Below are 21,585 nucleotides of genomic sequence, written 5' to 3'. Positions count from 1 at the left end.
GTGACCAACGAGGCGTTGGAGGTAGGACCGCAGGCGCCCAACAAGTCACCAGAGGGGGAATCGCAGGTGACCATTGAGCCGGAGCCAGGGGGACTGAAGGCAAACCCGGGGGCAGGGTGGGCAGGGCCCGACCCCGGAGCAGGTGTCCTCTCCCTCTGTGGGACACCGAGAGACGGGGCCCTGGCCGGGATCTTCCATGATGGGGACGGGGTTGTGACCCACCGGAGGGGTTTTTAGGGGCTGGTGTCAGGGAAATTCCTAAGGGGTCCCACTCGAACTCCTCCTCTATCTCCACCAAAGGGGGAGGAGCGGTGGTCCGATGATCAGGGACCTGGGGAAACAGGAACTGGGGCCAGCGGTTGCACCTCTGTAGCAGGTGAAGCGGCGGCGGGGAGACGAGCCTCAGGAATATGCAAAGTGGTGGCAGGAATTCGAGCCTCGGGCGCAGGCAAAGCGCCGGCGGGGAGACGAGCCTCGGGCGCAGGCAAAGCAGTGGCAGGGAGACAAGCCTTCGGGCACAGGCAAAGGGATGGTGGGGAGACGAGCCTCTGGCGCAGGCCAAGCGGCGGGGTTAACAGACGAGCCCCTGGCACAGGCAAAGCGGCAGCGGGGAGACGAGCCTCGGGCGCAGACAAAGCGGCGGCGGGGAGACGAGACTCAGGAATATGTAAAGTGGCGGCGGGGAGATGAGCTACTGGAACAGGGGCAAGGAGATGGAGAGCACCAGGAGGTGCGCTTCTGGGACGAGTTAGGAACACTGCCGGGTCTAGCACTGTGAGGTGAGTTTCCCTTGGAGCTTCAAAGACGCAAGCGGGTTTCACGTCGGGCTTTGGCAGGTTTCCTGAGGGATCCGCCCCTCTGCGATTCCTCCGCTTTTTTGTGTGATGACACGGCTGGAATCGCAGAGGGTTTGGGTAGCCCATCCGATGGGGGGAAAGGCAACCCACAGTCCAGGGCTACTTGCTTCATCATTGTCTCTGTCACCCCTCTCCTTTGCTGCCGCAAGTTGTCTCGCACCTCTTCAGCGAGGTGCGAGTCCTCGGACAGCGACTTCTCCTCCAGGATATCCCTCGTCCAGTAAGCGAGGGCTTGAGCTATGGGGTTGTCCCGGACTTCGGGCTGACCAAGCCAGTAAAATTTCCTCGGTGAGACGAAGCGTCTTTGTCCAGAGTCCGGTCATTCTGTCTTGTTTGGAGCAGGCACGGAGCAGGGATGCAGGCAAAGGGAATCATGGAATCGGGTAAACACCGGATTTATTAAGGGGTAACACACTCAGGAAAAACACAGTGACATCAATGAGGACTGGGGAAACATATTCTAACGCGGACTTAAATACACAGAACTAATGAAACACAACGAGAAACAGCTGATGACACAGGGATTCCAAATGAGGTAGCGAGGGGGGCATGGCACACAGGAGGATAGGCATGATAAAATGTATATTTTATGTACATTTTATTAATAATTATTTATTTGTGTTTTCCTGAGAACTTATGCATCAGTTACAGTGAAACTATATAATTACTGATAGATAATATATAACCATTATGTAGATTGATAAATATAAATTGCTGCAGCATTCATGTAAACATTATAGTCTTTCAGCTGATATTAACAGCACCATAGTCTTGCTCAGTTATTAGCTGAGTATGATATATGAATGACATCATTTATCTGCTTCAATATTGCTGTTATTGTTTGACATGTCAGTTATGTCAAAGAGTGTCACAGTAGTATCTTGAAATAGACCGGCATAAATTTCTCTCAAAAATTGTAATATATATTGCAATGGATCACTGCCTGATAATTTTATTCTATGATTTTTATTTTGGATTTCTTTTTAAAATGCAGCAACAAACATATTCAATGCAGTTGATTTTAGTTGCTTTTTACAAATTACTAATTTGCAACTTTCTTATTTATTAATTGCTGTTTTTATTTATTGCATAATAATTACACATCTATATACAGTACACTCACCTAAAGGATTATTAGGAACACCATACTAATGCGGTGTTTGACCCCCTTTCGCCTTCAGAACTGCCTTAATTCTACGTGGCATTGATTCAACAAGGTGCTGAAAGCATTCTTTAGAAATGTTGCCCCATATTGATAGGATAGCATCTTGCAGTTGATGGAGATTTGTGGGATGCACATCCAGGGCACGAAGCTCCCATTCCACCACATCCCAAAGATGCTCTATTGGGTTGAGATCTGGTGACTGTGGGGGCCATTTGTCATGGTTGCGGGCATCTCGGGCACGGGAACGGAAACGGGGCATGATGCACAAATAAGAGGCGGACGACCCACTTGCGGCTCCAGGAACAATAGAGGGGCTTATTAAACAAAGACAACAAAAACACAAGAAAACCAAAAAGACCACGAGGGGTCAAAACTAAAACAGGGAGGAATTTACTAGACTAAAACACACAAGGAAAACTAACTAGCACGACACTAAGGTAAACTACAATCAAGGGAAAACCAGAGACAAGACTAGACAAGGGCATAGATGACTTAGACAAACCATAGACGAGTGTAGACCTCAGAGACAATAGTCCAGACACGATGAACCAGCGGGGAACAGAACAAAGGCAGGAACTAATATAGTACAAGGGGTAATGACTAACACAGGGCAGGTGAGACTGATTAACAAGGACTAGGGAAGCAAGACACAGGTGAAACCAATTAACTCACAGAAACTAACAATCAGGGAAACTAAGAACTAACCAAGAATGCATATAATCAACACTAAGGAAGTACATAGGAATAACACAGGCAGGGGAACATGAAACAAAACCAAAACCGATTACTAAATCAGACACCAGGGTCTAACAAGCACAACGGAAAAGAACCAGGGAGCTAAATACAAAAAACAGAGAAGGCGGGATTCGAACACAAGACAAGAGGGAACTCAGGACCGAGGGGCAAACAGACAGCACATGCTAAATACATTGAGCCACGAGACCAGTGACAGGGGAGAAACAAGGACTGACGTATGGATGGGATGACCAGCACCACCTGCTGGTCAAACGGGGAAGGGGCACGGAAGGACCACAGCGGGAGGCCGACCCTGACACCATTGTAGTACAGTGAACTCATTGTCATGTTCAAGAAACCAATTTGAAATGATTCGAGCTTTGTGACATGGTGCATTATCCTGCTGGAAGTAGCCATCAGAGGATGGGTCAGGGTGGTCATAAAGGGATGGACATGGTCAGAACCAATGCTCAGGTAGACCGTGGCATTTAAACAATGCCCAATTGGCACTAAGGGGCCTAAAGTGTGCCAAGAAAACATCCCCCACACCATTACACCACCACCACCAGCCTGCACAGTGGTAACAAGGCATGATGGATCCATGTTCTCATTCTGTTTACGCCAAATTCTGACTCTACCATTTGAATGTCACAACAGAAATCGAGACTCATCAGACCAGGCAACATTTTTCCAGTCTTGAACTGTCCAATTTTGGTGAACTCGTGCAAATTTTAGCCTCTTTTTCCTATTTGTAGTGGAGATGAGTGGTACCCGGTGGGGTCTTCTGCTGTTGTAGCCCATCCGCCTCAAGGTTGTGCGTGTTGTGGCTTCACAAATGCTTTCCTGCATACCTCGGTAGTAACAAGTTTTTATTTCAGTCAAAGTTGCTCTTCTATCAGCTTGAATCAGTCGGCCCATTCTCCTCTGACCTCTAGCATCAACAAGGCATTTTCGCCCACAGGACTGCCGCATACTGGATGTTTTTCCCTTTGCACACCATTCTTTGTAAACCCTAGAAATGGTTGTGCGTGAAAATCCCAGTAACTGAGCAGATTGTGAAATACTCCGACCGGCCCGTCTGGCACCAATAACCATGCCACGCTCAAAATTGCTTAAATCACCTTTCTTTCCCATTCTGACATTCAGTTTGGAGTTCAGGAGATTGTCTTGACCAGGACCACACCCCTAAATGCATTGAAGCAACTGCCATATGATTGGTTGATTAGATAATTGCATTAATGAGAAATTGAACAGGTGTTCCTAATAATCCTTTAGGTGAGTGTATGTAAAAACAATGTAATAACTACAATCATCTGCATGTGATAGTATTGAAACTACATTTCCTATTTTATTCCTTAGATATATTAGAGGACAAACTTCTCATATACTCCTATACTGCAACAAGGTTTATACAGATAAAATAAATATTATGCGGGAAATTATACTGAAGTAACAAATGTTGGTAGTTAGGGATCTGCAGTAAAACATCACTGAAGCTCTGCGTGTTTTAATTTCTTTTAAATAAATCAAAGTTTTCTACTTAGAACTCATCCATTTGTAATAAAGATTACCAACTGTTACGGTTCATTAACAGTTTGTTGTCAGCCCTATCATGTATCCACACTTGCCCCATGACACCTATCACCAGAAACACCATCAAACAGCACATTCAAATCAGCCTTTTACATCAAACAGCATTTATATAAATCTTAGAGGCAGCTCTGCCGTCACATCATCCCCATATCCGGCCTCATTAGTACACGCTGCTGCAGTCTCACTGTCGTCACTACTCTTTCGTATTGATTTTCCACTGCTCCCTTATGGGTAATCAGGGACTCACAGGAGGTAAGAGTGACAGCAGCACTGACGTGTTCATGGCAAACAGATCACAGGAACCCCGACTGAGATTTCCGGAGGGAAAGTGGGTGCTGTTTACTATGTTGCATTCTGGGAAAATTACCCAGCTGGAGTGGATCAGTGCCTGGACTCTGGAGGCCATTGATGACTGAGCTGGGGAAGTGAAGGCCCTATCAATAATGACAGTGATTTCACCTCTGAGCAATAATCACCAAAACAGTGAGCTATAAACAGAAATGGCTCTGATAGGTATTTGGCTGCTCCCTGATGGCAGGCCAAATGTCTGCTACAGAATTGATTCTGGGAACCATTGAAAAATGTCAACAGCTTAATTTGGTCAAGATTAGGCCATATACTACAAAGTTTCTTAATTAATGGGAGAAAGACAGTCAGCAGCTTTGCCTCGACTGAACATGACCATGTAGAGGGCAGAGATCCCAGGTGTCATCCATCATTGTTTCTGTTTATTCACTTATGCAAGAACCATTTACAGTAAATGTATTCCTAATGGATTCCTTAGTTTCCTGTGTACATAAGTCAGTTATTTTTTGTTTTGTAATAGATGAAATCACACGGTGGACATTTAAGCCTTACTAGTGACTACCCTTCCAGACAAGGCAACAAAATGCTCATATACCCAATAAAAATAAAAACTCTACAGGCCAAGTGTAAATGAGAAGTCACAAATGAATGACCTTTCACCTCTGTGAGCCCTTGTGGCCTGTCAGCCTGTGTCAAGAGACTCCCAGGTAAGCATCGCTCAAAAGGCCTCCTTCTTTAATTTAATAACTGTTTCAATCCCCAGCCTCACTCAGCATCTGGGAGGTCTTTCCAGAAGTCTAAGCTGAAACTATTTCTCACGGAAGCTTCAGCCAGATATTCCCAGCAAAATGCTGACATCTTGCCCAGGTCTTCCTGGCCCTGACCTCCCCCCGATATACCCAATCAAGCTCTGCTCCTTTGTTCAAATGAGCACAGCTTGGTGGTAGGGTGATGTAGCTGATGTGCCTCTTCAATGATGCACAGGCAGGGGAAAAGTACCTTTGGGCTGATAAAAAGGGGACCAGAAGCTATGTGCCAACTATTGAGAGAATCATACTTCTCGATTTTCATGACAATATACTAGAAATATATATATCAAGATCTATATATTGTATATATATATATATATATATCAATGATCAAACCTAGGATTCAGGAGGAATAACGCTGATTCCGGCCTGGCAGTGGAACAGTGGACCAGTGGTTTGTGAAAATGTGCTAACACGCCCTACATGTGAACTGTTGATTTTAAGAAGGCAAATGATTACAAATACTATGGGAGATGCTGCAGTAATATGGGATACCACGGTTACTACTGTATGCTATTCAGTTCTTGAAAGAATGTAGTGAGAGTTGTATCCACATCCTTACGACGAGGTCAATGTTGTTTAGATTGGGTAACGGCCTATTTGCGGATGATATTGTTCTTTTGACCACAGTCCGACTTGGATCCCTGGCATACACTTGAGCAGTTCAGGGCTGGCTGTGAAGCAGCAGGGAATTAGAATTAGAACCTTCAAATCAGAGGCTATGGTGCTTGCTTGGAAAAGGGTAGGTTGGTCCGTTCAGATAAGGGGAGAGACTCTAGCCTTAGTGAAGGAGTTGACCTCAGTATTTTGTTCATGAGTGACGGTAAGAGGAAATGTTAGATTGAGAGGAAAATCACTTTGTTGGAGGCGGATGGTGCTGAAGCCAGAACTGAGTCATCAGATGAAAATAGTGGTTTAATAGTGAATCTGTGTCCTGTCCTCATGAGCGTTTGGGATGGAGCAAGTTCAGAAGTACGAGCGGCCGATACTACATCATTTTGCAGGGTTACCAGGCTCACTCTTCCTAATAGGGTCATTTGTTAATAGGAGTTAAGGTGGTTCAGGAATTCCAGAAGGATGTCTCCTAATTGGCTGCAAGGGGAGCTTTTCCAAGCACGTCCCACTGGGTAGAAACCTTGGGCCAGACATTGGACATGCAGAAGGGATTAGATATTGCAGTGAGAAAATTCTGAGATCCCCAAAATAAACTAGAGTGGCCATGAAAAGGGAAGGCTGGTATGATCTATTTGGCATCCTCACACCATAACCCTCACCAGAAGAAGCTGAATGAAGATGATGATAAGCAATTTTTTTTTTTCATTTTTAAAACAAATTGGGACTAAAAATAATTCCCATGTCAATGCATGATTCAGTTACAGTGATTCATTTTCATAAAAGAGGCTTACAGTGAATTTACTTACCACCCACCCCCCCCTGTGACATCACTGTCCTGCTGTAATTCTGAAAGTGACTATTTTGGTCCTCCCCTACTTTAAAGCATCCTGATCGGTGAATATGACTGTTTTGGAAGTACAAAAAGAATATTACTGAGATTATATTTTTTAATCATGATATATACAGTATCTCTTCCCCTTCATGCTGACCTGGTTCAGTGGTTGGAAGATAGAAAAACATATTGATCTTCCATTACCCTTAAATATTGTTATGCAATGAGTCTTAGTCATGGTCACTTTGATCAGAACACGCACACAGTGGCTGTTTTTTTCAAGACATAATGTCCCAAAACTTTATTCATCAGTTTCATTTATGGTATCCTAAGGGCTTCCTCGATAGTTTAAGATTTAACCAAAACAACACCTCAACATATTTTGATGCAACAAAATGATGGATATGCAGTTTTGCTTGTACATCTTTTTATTTATAGACTGTAATAACAATCAAAACAAACCTCATCAAAACCTAACCTTCCCTCTTATTACAGTATATAGAATTCAACAATTATGGTCCATCTATCCATTCATCCATACTTATTCTGTACAAGATTAGAGTGGGACTGGATAACCAATCAGATTGTAGATGAAGTAGGTCCAAGCAACTCGAGGAGGCAGGACCAACCAATCAGATGTCTTTGGCCCACCTCCTCTAGTTGCTTGGACCCACCTTCTCTACAATCTGATTGGTTGTCTCTCTGAACCAACTCCTACAAGCACACCAATCCTTAAGACACACACCCTCATTCAGACTACCACCAACTTTGGGCAATTTTGAGATAGCAATCAACCTAAAACACATGTCTGTGACTGCTTGAGAAAGGCAGAGTACCTGAGGGAAACCCGCAAACACAGGGAGCCCTGGAGGTGTGCAGCCTCTGTAATAACACAGGAGTCATTGCTACACCCTCTATTATTGTCCAGAAATGGCCGTACATGAAACACAAACAACATCCCCGTTGTAGGACATGAAACATGCCTCACACATCTTAGCCGTCTGTCATGTACCGGATTGAGAATATGCGGGCATTCCATTGTTGCCCTTAGCAACAAACATGAGATACCTGACGTAGGATGATGATGATGAGGACAGGCGTGACCAACAAAATGAATCACAATCAATATACATATGTCACCTGCATTTTAGATGCTTCTCTTTGGATGGACGATAAAAATTTGTCATGGAATATCAGTGTCAGAAATGAGATGGCTTGCTTTTGTAGCATGTACGGATGACTGAAAATGAGCAGAAAGCCTGTAATGTCTTTATGAGTGTTGTACCTTGATGCTCTGTTGCAAACAAAGCTGTCACAAGAATTTTTTTCCTGCTGTCTGTACAGCTATGCCATGATAATGTCACAGCAAGTCCCTGGATTAAATGTGGGCAATACAGAAAAGAAAGGAAGATCTGTACATGAATTTGTGTACCTGCATATGTTTTGAGAAAACATATTGTGTTTATGACCACTTTCCATTACAAAATGTGCTTTTCATTACAAATGAAGACATTCACAAAGCAAATAAATGAATACTTTGAATAAGCTAATTATCAATAGATGTGCAATAAATCAGATGCAAATACTGATCCAGTCTCTGTCTTCATTTTACTGGCTCCTTCCTTCATTAATTAATCAGTATGTAGCAAAAGCTATATTAACAGGTAATGTTATGTGCAGGTATTTGAAACATGATTATGTTCTTCTCAGTGTAGCACAAAGAGGAGAATGCAGCAACATTCGCTGTAAACTCTACAGTGCAAGATCATTCTCATGTAAACTAGAGTTCATTAGAAACTACTCATAGACAAGTCATGCAAAATATGTAAAAGTTGAACTGTGAATCTATTTTTCTATCTGCTTTGTCTGTAGATGAATCTGTGGATCCAACGATTAGCCTTGGGGGGGTGCAATTATTGCCTGTGTCCCCCCAAATATAATAACTCAGAGATACTAAAAATGAAGGATTAAGGCATACTGTGTCAGCAAAAGTGATGTGTCTTCCTCCCCCCCCCCAGTCGACAACTTTTACTGTCACAACACACCACCCGTCAACAACTTTTACTGTCGCCACTCATCCATCTACCCGTCCCCCCACCAAACAAAATGTACCACCTTTTATCCTTCTCCCAGCCATCAGATGTGTTCTGGCACCAATACTGTGGGGAGGGGGGAGGCTAGCAACAGACTTGGAGAGCAGTACAAATGAGAATGCCACAGAGAGAAAAAGCGACACGTCTGAGCAGAGAGAGAGAGAGAGAGAGGAAGAGACAGACAGAGGGAACGTATTTTTCAAAGTGCTCAGTTCTCCATTGAAAAGGAAGTGATCTCCAAGCAGAACAAAGTAGCCACTCTGTCAGATGGCAGCGCTAAGTTAGGAAATATCATTAAAACATGCCAGTTCCTGTCAGTCCTTCCACTGGTAAGCTCAGCACTGCCAGGTTCTGACAAGAAGCCAGGAGGGAGGGGGGAGGATGGGGGGAGGGGGGGGGGCAGAAAATCAGCAAAACTGACAGCCACAGCAAAAGGCTTTCTCTGAAATAATGCCACGTTCATTACTGCATTGTTACAGCAGAGCCGGGTGAATCTGTGTCTCTCTGCTAAACATGTGAAACAGGGAAGCATTTCCTGCTGTGTGACAACTCTGCAGTGCTTCATGTTGTCTTATGTCAGTGTGGGACTCAGAAAGAAAACATATAGGCATTTCATTATGACTCCCAGTATAAAAAAGACTGCGTCGATTCCTTTACGGATTAAACTGCTCAATATTACTGACCTTACTGGCAATTAACAGGATAATGTGTAATTAATTACCATTTTTATCGATGCCTTATGGATTTTTCTTCCTAACTCTATAATGGTAGCTTTGATAGCTGAATACGTTACACACTGGCTCTAAAAGCTCTGAAGAATACCTTCCTAACGAAAACTGGTAATTAAACTTTAACTGAGATACCTAATTAAATTTTAATATATATATTTAAAAAGCAGGTTTAATGGCATGTGGGTGGCATGGTGACTCAATGGTTAGTGCTGTGGCCTGACAACCCCCCAGTAGGGGCATTCGGTTCCTGACCCTGACAGATCTCCCTGTGCTCCCCCCCCCCCCCGGTATTCTGATTTCCTCAAATAGTCTAAAGCGGTATTTTCCAACCCAGTTCTTGGGGACTCCCATGTTTGGATGTGGACTGTCTGGGGGTCCGCAAGGACCGGGATGGGGAACACTGTTTTAAAGCAGTGCGGTTTAGGTGAGTTAGTGATACTAAATTGTTGTGACAGAGTGGCATACTGTCCTGTGCTTCCTGGCATAAATGAAGCAATGCTTTATTTGCCATTTGCACAAGTACATTACAGTGCTTATTTTCACACGTAGAATCTTAATTTCCTTTGAGACATAAACACATATACTCAGTTGAAAGTGAAGTTTGGATTCCAAGACTGGGGTCCAATCTGGCCCTGGAGCCCAACAGTGTAGGCAAAAATTATTTGCACACTGTGAAAAATGGTCAAAAAAAGACATGAAATTGAGGATATTGAACTTTAAAAATGGTATAAATGTTTCAATTATGTGTGCTATGTAAAGAAACAAGTACATTTATTCAAAACATATTCTGGAAATGTTTTCAAATTATGTAATTTATTGCCTTTTTTTGTACACCTGGCCATTCATAGAAGTGAACAAATATGTGACAGCGGGAGGAGTTCCCAGTCATAATAGACCCATAATTAATTAATAATTAGAGTCATAACACAACACATAACAGCAGATGTTCCAGATAGCCAGGTAATTGGGAGCCCTTTGTTTGTACAAGTGGCCTTGGTGGTCATTCTCCACACAAGCATTTGTAGGGTTAGTTGAGTTTCCCAACATGAGTAAAACTGCTGAAATACCAAATGCACTGAGGAAATGAGTCATAAAATTTCACAATCAATATCCTCAATTTCATTTCCATTTTTGACCATTTTTTTCCACAGTGTTCAACTAATTTTTGGCTACACTGTATATTTTGTGTTTGTATTCTACTGCCAAAGTTTAACCAGTTCAATGAAATTTACCATTAAGTCTGGACAAATTAGTTACGGGAAAATTATTAAAAATTTAGTTTTCGTTCTTGTGATTAGCTGATGCAGATTTAACTTTAATTTGCACATGGCTTTTCATCCAAATAAAAAGCTTGCATTATATTATTAAATTCCAGGTATGTTGCTCTCCAAATCAATACAGGAAGAGAGATGTGGAGCGCATGGTGATTTACAGGAGATAGTAAAATGTTTCATCATCCAAAAGCTGGACCATCTCATCCAGGAATGAGAACAAAGTTTCCTCTTTGTCTCCACAAACAGTGTTTAATAGCTGTTATAAATTTTGCCATAAATGTCACTGCAAGGTACGTTTTTGTGCCTCGAGTTTATCTGCCAAAACTGGCAGAAGTATCCCACTAGGCAATTTCTCGTAGTCTTGCCATATCGGCGGCTTTTTACAACCCTCTGAAGAGGACATGGCCTCGCTTTATTTGCGGGATTTAACGCTAAACTGTTGTGAACATTTGGGCCTGTCAGCTAAACATGAAAAACAACACTTATTAATAGATGGACACCATCCAGTCTCTACAATATGACCTTCTGAATTAAAAAAAAAAAGTCCTGAACTCATCCTGACAATAAAAACAATACAGTAAGTTCTATATAAAAAAAAACAGACTACAGATATTCCAAAGGTTACATCTGAAACACACTATATACTATAATACTTTTTTTCCCTTTAGAACATTTATTGTGTTCCATATTCTAAAAGCGGGCATATTATAATTGCAGTGTGAGATTAAGAGCGCTTGAAAGCCAGACCTGCTCTTCGGCCTTCTGCACACTTGTCTTCATCCAGAAAACGATTCTCCTAATGTAGACTTTTAACACCGTAGGGTTAGAAAAAGGTCTTAAATACTGGGAGCTGAAGGGTGCTATCTGTCTTAATGAAACAGCATAACACATGGTCAAGATTTACCAACCAACTACTATTTTACAAGGGATGCACACATTGCTTTCCTCCAAGTAATGAAATTGAACAACAAAGATGTCAAAAGAGCATTTAAAGTGGTTAGTCCCTTTTTTTTTTAATTAGGCCAGCTTTTGTCCATCACAATAGTTGGTTTTAATGAGCTGGGTAACGGGAGAATATTCTCTAGTTTCAAAAATTGCCTTTGTAAGATTGAAGCGGGCTGTACATGTTCTACCTGCACCACATCACCTCAAGATGGCCACCCTATGGTAAACACAGGCCTGTACCTCATTGTTACCCTTCCCACAATCCCATAATATTCTTGTGTGCTTTTAACTTGCATTACTGCCAAATCAGCTGTCTTTAAAAAACATATTTTTAGGACATGCACTGTTAAGTTTTTAAGCTTCTTATGATTGCCCTTCAAGCTGTTAATTTTTTCAGTCCTGTCTCATACTTCTCAAGAAGACATCAGAAGACGACAGCTAATAACCAAGCTGTGGGATTGCAGTTCCCCAAGGGAGGAGATTATCTCAAACTTAAAGCTAATGGACAATAAATTTATTTTTCACAAAGCTTAGTAGCACTCCTAAGTGAAAGACAAACGATTCATCTTTGCATTCCTTCTAAGCGTTAACTGCAACAAATGTTACGAGTGAGTGGAGATGCTTCTTATTATACATGCAGAAAGGCTGGGGGAGAGTTTCAGGTTTTTAGACCTGGAGGTTAGCTCTGTTGTCATGCTGGTTGGGCATCCTACGGCCTTGTTACTCAGCAGGAAGATATTGAAGGAGTATTAGTCCAAGGGGAAGAGTTATTTTTCAACAAAAATGTATCCCTATGGTGTTATACCTATAAGTTTACATTTATATATTATTATTTTATAATATTTAATTCAGGGAACTCATGTATGTATTTTTCATTCACTGAAGTGGACATTTTATCTAAAGAAATCGTGCCTTGTTCTTTGTGTGTGTATGTGTGTGTGGATTAGGTTTATTTTGACGTTGTGGGGACCATTTTTAAGGTCCCCACAAAGATCTGTGAATGCAGTCAAAAAGCTAAAAATGCCAGAAATTAATGGAGAGTCCCCACAAAGATATAATTACATACCTGTGTGTGTGTGTGTGCGTGTTTATGTTTGCAGGCAGCCCAGTGTGAATGGGAGCTGGGTCTCGTTTTTGGTATAGTAGTTATGTGCCCCCTTGTGGTGGCTTCAGTGTATAACAGAACATCATTTCTGTTTCCTGTTTGAGGGAAATGCTCAGAAAATTGCAGGGCTGGTTCTCACATCATGCCATTATTTTCCCAAACACTTAGTAAGGAAAACTTTTCAACTGAAGCATCATTACACAAGCATAATACATTGAAAGCTTAATGAATAGCCTTTTGTGGGCATGTAAGACATCTGATTCTAAATATGAACCCAATACAGTATAAATAAACTTAAGTCAGGCATGGACACACTACACAAACACCTGGCCTACTTCAATGCAGATTTAAATTTCATTTCTTATTCATCTGCTATGACTTTCCATTTATTACATTTGTCTTTTTAGCAAAAGATTCAGGTCCCTTGGGAATGACATTTTAGTCCATTTGCCTGGACTAAACTGATACTGTGCGCGAAGTGTAAAAGAACACATTTGCATGCCAAAAAAATGACATAAAAATCCTCTGGGACCCCTTTGGATGGAGGTCTTGAATAGGAAGTGTAACAGAATATGTCCAGCAATTTCCTTGATAAAGTCAGCCGATCATTGAGACAAAAAGAAAAAAATATATTTTTAACCAATCATCTGCCTGTAAGCTCAGTCAGGACAGTCACATGGTGCTGAATGTGGACACCATTTTATGAGGATGGCCGAGTTGGCGAAACCAGAGAGTGGGGCCATAAACTATTCATCTCATGGCCCTCTCGGGTTTGCAGGAGTCTGTTGAGATTTCTGATACTATCAGCTTTCGTTTGACACCAGGAGGTACATTAACATTAATCCACGGAGTACTGGAATCACAGCAGCTCAGGTTCTGTACCATTACAGTGTAATGGAGTGGAGACAGACAGCCATGTTCTTCCAGAGCTTTGAGTATATTCCAAGAAATCTAACTGAACAGTGACGACTATGTCATCCTAAAGTCGGGGAACTGCTTTTTAATAATTGCTTTTAAATAATAAAAATTATTTATTTTTAAATCATTTATTATATTTCAATATCCCAGATTTACGTTACAGAGGCAAGGGAAATTTTACTGCGATCCAGTGAGTTCACTATACAGAACTGTATTTACTCTGCTCTGAGGCTCCCAAAGGCGATATTATGGCCTGTATCTCTTTAATTGTTCTTTGTTCCACAGGAGTCTGACAAAGCCATCCTCTCTGCCAAATCAGGCTATGCGTGTGCGGCATTTCCACCCCCGGTGACACCAGCATGGCCTGCTGGTGACCTTCTTCAGAAGTTTCATGAACTTCTTTCCAGCTCTGGCTGAGGATTGTGCAGCAGGGAATCTCTGCTGAATAGCACAGGCACTTATAAAAAACAGTCTAAAGTGGGAAAAAGAAGAATATGGTTCAGGTTATAAAAAATAAATTAAATTTCAATTTTAAAGCATTAAAATTACAAGCCTCGAACCCTCTGTGGCATGGCTGGGATACCAAACAGATGGTTTTAAAAAATAATGAGCTGTATTAAATGTTGAATATTCAAGTATAATTTGATGCCAATGAACCAAAAGGGTGAAAATGTAGCAAATGGATGTGACACCAGAAACCTCCCTTACTGCAGCTCCTGATATAAGCTAAGATTACTGTGGTTATATACTTGCCGTAGAAGCTGTTAATAGTCTGGTCGATCCAGCTCCGATACTGGGAGACAGCAGTGTAGACGCCTGGATATTTGGCACTGGCGCAGCTGTTCCCCCAGGACACCACACCGTAGACACGGCCCTCACAGACCAGGGGTCCGCCAGAGTCGCCCTGAGACGACACCACAAATCTCTCAGAGTCACCATCTGTAAGGCCTAGGGCAGTCACCCCCAACACAGGATAGAGTTACAGACAACTCATACTTAAGAATTCCTGCTACAAAGCCTATTATACAGCATTAAAGGTTTAAGCTAAATAAAATTGTTCGTAATAACGAATTTACGTGATGCTCATGAAAATATTGCGCAACTTCAGCATCATGATCTTTTTTCCTTTTTTCTATCTAAATTGTTTTAAGAACAATTTGTTTTTATAGTAACGTCTACCTACACACTGACATACATAGATTCACTCTCTCTTCCTCTCTCTCTTCAGTATAGTACTGTACAGTATGTTGTTACTTTAATTATTACTGTATTCTTATTATTATTATTGTTATTATAATCGTTGTTATTATTATGTACTGTATTACTTTTTAGAATATTTGGAAGTGTTTTTTATGTATGTTTTGAATCAGAAGTTAAAATATATATTTTATACTGAAACAAACATTACATTTTTTGAAAACGCCAAATACGAACCATATGTACCTGTTCCGACTTACTTACAAATCCGATGTAAAGACAGACTCAGGAACAGATCTTGTTTGTAACCGGGTGACTGCCTGTATAATTAAAAAGCTACTCATACACTTAGCCCTTGGTTTACATTTTATTTACTTAGCAGATGCGTTTGTCCAAAGTTACATGCATTTTTGAGAAAGCAGCGTCAGATGGGGGTTCGGGGCCCAATACTTAAATCACTCTGCCGACCAGAGGATTTGAACCAGCAACCTACTCATACTAACAGTGTATTGTGTCATCTAAATAAATTGTGTCAACAGAGGCCTGCTATATTATCATAAACGTTCTGCTGGGTGAGGACATTGACTAGTGAATTATATCATACGATGCGACTTATACTAAGATAGTCTCATCGGCTTATAAGAGTTTTTACTTCCAAACATGGTCATACAGTTTTGAGATTTTGTGACTGGGTGGAACAGGTCCGAACCAATCCATTCAAGTTATAGATTCCATTCCAGTACTAAATATGTGTAACTTCCTGATAATCTCCCATTAAAGTCATGCTTTTGGCCTGTGATTTGCAGCTCTTGCTCCTTTCCCACTGTCCTTCACTGTATTTCCTGCTTCATGCTGTTTCAATGATGCAGCCAAGACAGAATAAATGTATCACTCCAGCCTTGCTCCACAAAGTAGTATATTCAGTAGTACACTATAAAATGTATATTATCTTGTTAATCACTGATAAAGCTCTATAATTGGTGGTATGTGTTCTTTTCAAAGTGTTTTGTCATTTTAATGTCCTGTCTTTAGTATGCTTCTGGCGAATGGCATCTATCAAATGTATCTATGATATCATGAATGAAAATGTCCTTTCATTGTGTTTCTCTAAATGACTGCTTCTTTTAAACATATTGTAAAGTTATTCATTTCATTATTCAAATAAATGCATTCATAACTACTGTTCACAATACCCTTACAGTGAACACAATGCATAATACAATGCAAAAATTTCCCCACAAGCAACCAACATATAACGAGTAAATTTCTAAAAGTCATTCAGCCCATTTTTTGTTGTTCTGGACAAGGGTTTAGATTTGAGTACGGATGGTAGGAACATGTCTGTACCAATATTGTGGGTAGTGAGTATTGTTTAGGGGGGATCAGGGTTGGTTTGGCCCCTACTATCTGAAATAAAAGCTATACCCTTGTTTTTGGAGATGAGGCCACCAAATAGCCTAAAGTCTGGCTTCCTCATTATATGCTACAGTATTGGAATCCAAAACTACTCAGTCATCATGTAAGCGATCAAAGAACTTACGTTAAATTTCTAAAGTCTTTGAGTTTTTGAAAAGCACTATATAAATAAAATGTATTATTATTATTATTATTATTATTATTATTATTACTATTATTACCATTGTTGTTATTAAGTCCTCAGAAATTTTCTTGAAAACGTATTCCGTGGACTGGATGAATTTTCTATGTTCTTCAAATGGTGAAAGAAACAAAATCATGATATATTGAGAATTAAGAGATTTTTACATTTGGACTTTTGTAAGACCAATTGTGAGTCCCCTCCTACCTTACAGGCGTCTTTTCCCCCCGCAGAGTATCCAGCACATATCATATTAGCCGTGATGTTACCCCCGAAGGACTGGCTGCTGTTGCAATGGACAGCAGAGACGATAGGAACCTTTACGGTACGGAGGGTGGCAGGGATCTGGGCCCCAGTGGAGCTGGTGTAGCCCCAGCCAGAGACCCGGCAAACTCGCCCCTCTGACACCGAGGCTCCTTGGCGTGGCAGGGGGGCCACTGTCACAAAGCTGTTTAAGTGCACGGGGACCGTTAACTGGAGAGGGGAGAGCAAGCAGGCAACTCAGGTGACATCTTCTCTGCGTCGATGGCGTTACAGCAATGTTACGACAGCATTATGACCTGCCTGGGTCAATTTCCAAGTGCAGGACACGGTCAGTAGTTTTCATTTACACTGCGATATGTGTGGATGTATTTGCATTTCACAGACTCATTCGGTCATTGTTTGCATATTATCGATCTATAAACCGGCTTCCATTTGCTGACAGGATTTGTAAATCTTTGTATTTACACTTAGCAGTGTTTTCTGTGCTTGTATTGAGTGATTCCATTCTTCTAAGGAGCACTTTTAAGCCCCTGGAGTGACTCAGATGAGTCTGACAATGAAACACTGCTGGGTTGTAAGTATGACAGCTTTGATCACAAAGTGCACCTCAATATGGTGACATGTCAGGCCATCTGTTTTGATCAATCAAAAGTTGATCCTAAGAAAGCATTACAATGTGGGTGTACATATGGCGATGCCTTCAGAATATCATGCACACAACCTGATAAAAGCCATATAACACAACCTAAGAGCAAACTACGAGTCCATGTTTCATAGCCTTCATTTCTGCGATGACCTACTTCTCATTCTCTACATTAATAAGAATGACATCTTTTCATGACCTTACAGGTTTATCTCCCACCCTTATGAGCATGATGTCTGCGTTGTTGGTGCTCTTGTTATACTCTGGATGGGGAACCAGGAAACGTGGAGTAAAGAATTGCTCTGTTCCTTCATACACTGACAGGGAATAGTCTCCTGCCACAATGACCATCTGGCTGGACCTAGGAGGAAAAAAGAGCTATTTTGTACCCCCAACCCAAATTAAATATGTAGCATTCGGCTGAACGAAACATTAAACCCTTTGTTCCTACTAAACCATTGCTCTTTTCTTTGATGTCTTTTAAGGGGAAATAATTTATTCTTGGCTGAACCAAAAGTCAGCTTTCATTTCTGAGCTGTATGTAACTGCTGGTCTTGGCTTTTGTGATCTATTAGCTCCCCTTGTTACATTTCCCCTCTGTGCATTTCCCCTCAGTACATTTCCCCTCAGTGCATTTCCCCTCAGTACATTTCCCCTCAGTACATTTCCCCTCAGTACATTTCCCCTCTGTGCATTTCCCCTCAGTACATTTCTTCTCAGTATATTTCCCCTTGGTGCATTTCCCCTCTGTGAATTTCCACTCAGTACATTTCTCATCAGTACATTTCCCCTTGATACATTTCATTTCCCCCGGGTACCTCTCCCCACAGTACATCTCCCTCGCTAGATTTTGGCACCCAATTGAGGTTCCCCACAGTACATTTGTCACAATTAACCGGTTGCAGATGCAGATAAAATTGATTTCTTTTCATACTATTTCTTTTTACAATTTGATTAACATTTTCTGAAACTCCTCTCACAACCCCCCTCCCCCACCAGTGTCTCTGCAACCCCCACTTTTTGGACCCCTGTACTGGCCTTTAAGTGGGATGAAGCTTGCAATAGATTTTGGCACAAGCCTTCTTTTGAGACACTGCAGACACATTCTCCAGAAAGGTTTCTGTGCCTGTTACTAACTAGAGTTAGGGGTCTGAAGGTGAGACAGTGAGCCCTTTAAGTATGAACATGGAAGGGGTTAAGGGCATAAAGTCATCCTTGTTTTATGTCCCCTGTGCTTCAGATGGAAGGCTGACAAATAATTTGTTGTTGAAGGAGCTACCAGAGATTCTGCTGATAGAGCTCAGTTAGATTACAGCAGGTTGTGTCTGGTGAATTTTACAGTGTTCTTTTGTGGTTTTATGAAATGGTTCTGCACAAATTTAATGAAGAGGCATATGTCTCGTGAACACCCCTTTATATATTAGTGTCACTCAAAATCTTCACTAAAATCAAGTAGACCTAGTATAATTCTATTATAAAAAGCAATGGAAGTTAATGACAAGGTTAGATACAAGCAGCAAAGCAGTGACACAGCAAATACCTTCTATTACAAGCTATATAAGCCATAACATAAGAAGTGCCAGCAAATAAATGATGTAATTCTGAAAATATTGTAAAAGCCCTAATGTAAAATATTGAATATTGAATTGCATCCACTGAAAATGCACATAAGTAAAACTTGCAGCTCACCCGATGTTACAATGTGCTGCCGTCAGCAGCCAGTACTTGTTGATTAAAGATCCCCCGCAGAAGTGCTGCCCTTTGTCATTCTGTATTGACACCATGTATTTGATGGAATGGGGTGCTGGGGCGTATCCTCCCACTATGCGGCTCTGCATGAAGTCATAGCCTGGAGCAGAAAGGGAAATGGACAACTTGGTACCCAGGCAATGTGATCGATGGTCAAGAACAAGATAATGACATCATTTTGAATCAGATTTGACTTTAAGCTAAAGACCGCATTAGCCGGACTAAACTGACTAATATCTTCTGAACAAATAAAATGAACTTTCAGCAGAATGTGAAAACATACCATTCACATTCTCCTCAATGAAAACACATACTTATTCAGTTTAAATTCAAAAGGTAATGAACTTGTTATAGGTCTGTGAAACATGTACATTAGAGCACGGTACTACTAATAAGTAAAGTTATACATAGTTTGTTCACTTCCATGAAGAGTGCCTGTGTATGGCTTGTGTAAGACACTCCTATTTATTAATGAAATCTGCAGTTTCTTTCTGGATTAACAAAGTGCCTATCTATCTATCTATCTATCTATCTATCTATCATCTATCTATCATCTATCTATCTATCTATCCCTCCTCCATCCTTAAATGTTCCTAGTTTATTCCATTACAGGCAGCAAACATATCAAACTCATTTATATTTAATAATCCATTGCTTTCACCAATAACTGTCACCCCTATTTCCCTACAGCCACATACATGAACAGTTACATCATCTCACTTTCCTCATGTCATATGTCTTTCCTTTCAAAATAGTCTTTTTAGCTTTTGAAAAAATGTTAAGGCGTTATATGGTTCTGTGGGTATAGCTCTGATCCAGCTTTTACTAAACTTTTACAACAATTAATGTCCTGTCTTGTGAGAATGTTTTCTTGGCATATTCGGCCGCCTTGGTCCCCATAGTGCAGATTGGGTCACTGTCTGCCTATCATAGTAAAAGTCACAATTTTACACACTAGATTTATAGTGACAAGAACAAAATGGACAAATGGACAAATAGCAAAAGTTAATAAAAATAGGCTTGTTTCCCCTCAGTACATTTCTGCGCTAAATTAAAACCCGGTGCTATAAAACCAAGGACCAAATATATTCACACAGTAACCAACTTACAGACAACAAAACAACGAGTCAGTATAAAATAATTTTCAACGCTCTGAACAAACACAAGAAGAGATTTCTGCAGGACAAGCTACTTTTCAATTGTGTTGTATTCCAGCACAGAGTCATATACAACAGGCTGTTCAATAGAGAAATTTAAGTTGAGAAACTAGTGACGGGCACACATACACACAAATGTACTTACAGCTGACAACAATAAGCTCCAAAAACATACATTTCAGTCCCAACAAAAGGTTCATGGTGAAACAATGGCGGAGAGCAGGTAAGTGATGCACAAAGTGTCTTTGTTGGCACTAAGATTCCTCTGAGGGAGAAAGGATCACATCAGCAAAGTGACTCGGGTTTCTTAGTTCCGATTTCCGTCTCCATGGTCACCATGCCATTGTACAATATAGGATTCATAAGGTGTCCTTTCCCACTCCAGCCTCATTCTGGCTTTGCATTACCCCCCACAGAACCTTACACCATGTTCCCTTACAGATATTTAAGAGACTCACTAAAAATAATTTACAACAACTTTCTCTTTCCTTCCCTTTTAGCACGAGCATCAAACTATAGTTACTGGTAAGAGGCTCTTATAGTGTCACATAAGGGTTTTGGTGCCACTCAGCTTCAATTCAGATGCATTGATGTTTTCTTAAAGAATTAACTCTTATTTTAAGTACAACCTCTCAATTGGAACTAGGCCTGGACTAGGCCACTCCAAACATACATAGTCTTGCTTACCTGTTTTGAAAGATATCATTCTGTTAGGCTTCAGATCATTGTCTTGTTTCACTAATGATACCACTAATGTATAGGTGGTTAATTTTAGAATTGTTTACATGATGCAGAATTTATCGTTCCTTCATTGATGGGAACTCGTTCAATGCTCTATTGCTAAGAGGTTTTTACTACGGGCTGCAGGGTTTGTCACATGATATACTGAGGCCCATATTGCCTGCAAAGTTCCACTCTTGATGAACCTTTCCAGAGAAAATGGAGGTATTTACTTGCTTCCCTCTGAGCCATTGTTCCTGTCTAGTTACTTGATGTATTG

The 21,585-nt window shown here is 41.1% G+C and overlaps 1 protein-coding gene across 1 annotated transcript; it reads right to left on the bottom strand.

The window, feature by feature from the left end:
- Nucleotides 1-798: 798 nt before the first annotated feature.
- LOC111855709 (trypsin) lies at nucleotides 799-19,517 on the bottom strand. The gene is made up of 5 exons (XM_023834956.1): nucleotides 19,369-19,517; nucleotides 17,899-18,040; nucleotides 16,980-17,246; nucleotides 14,715-14,882; nucleotides 799-1,119 (listed from the first exon to the last, which is right to left on the bottom strand). Exons 1-5 carry the CDS (start codon nucleotides 19,515-19,517, stop codon nucleotides 799-801), a joined length of 1,047 nt encoding a protein of 348 aa, XP_023690724.1.
- Nucleotides 19,518-21,585: the final 2,068 nt, after the last annotated feature.

This window comes from Paramormyrops kingsleyae, chromosome 6, assembly GCF_048594095.1.
Source record: "Paramormyrops kingsleyae isolate MSU_618 chromosome 6, PKINGS_0.4, whole genome shotgun sequence".
NCBI classification, from domain to species: Eukaryota; Metazoa; Chordata; class Actinopteri; order Osteoglossiformes; family Mormyridae; genus Paramormyrops; species Paramormyrops kingsleyae.
Note: the sequence above shows the minus strand (reverse complement) of the source record. Positions and strands in the feature narration are given on the sequence as shown.

Excerpts from the sequence above, each read along its gene's own strand:
- LOC111855709 (XM_023834956.1), bottom strand. The coding sequence starts at position 19,517 with ATGCAGAGCCGCATAGTGGGAGGATACGCCCCAGCACCCCATTCCATC. Across the intron at positions 14,883-16,979 it reads GGGGAAAAGACGCCTGTAAG|GGCGACTCTGGCGGACCCCT; the intron begins GTAGGAGGGGAC and ends GTGTCGTCTCAG. Across the intron at positions 1,120-14,714 it reads ACGGCAAGTATATAACCACA|CCCGAAGTCCGGGACAACCC; the intron begins GTAATCTTAGCT and ends TGGCTTGGTCAG.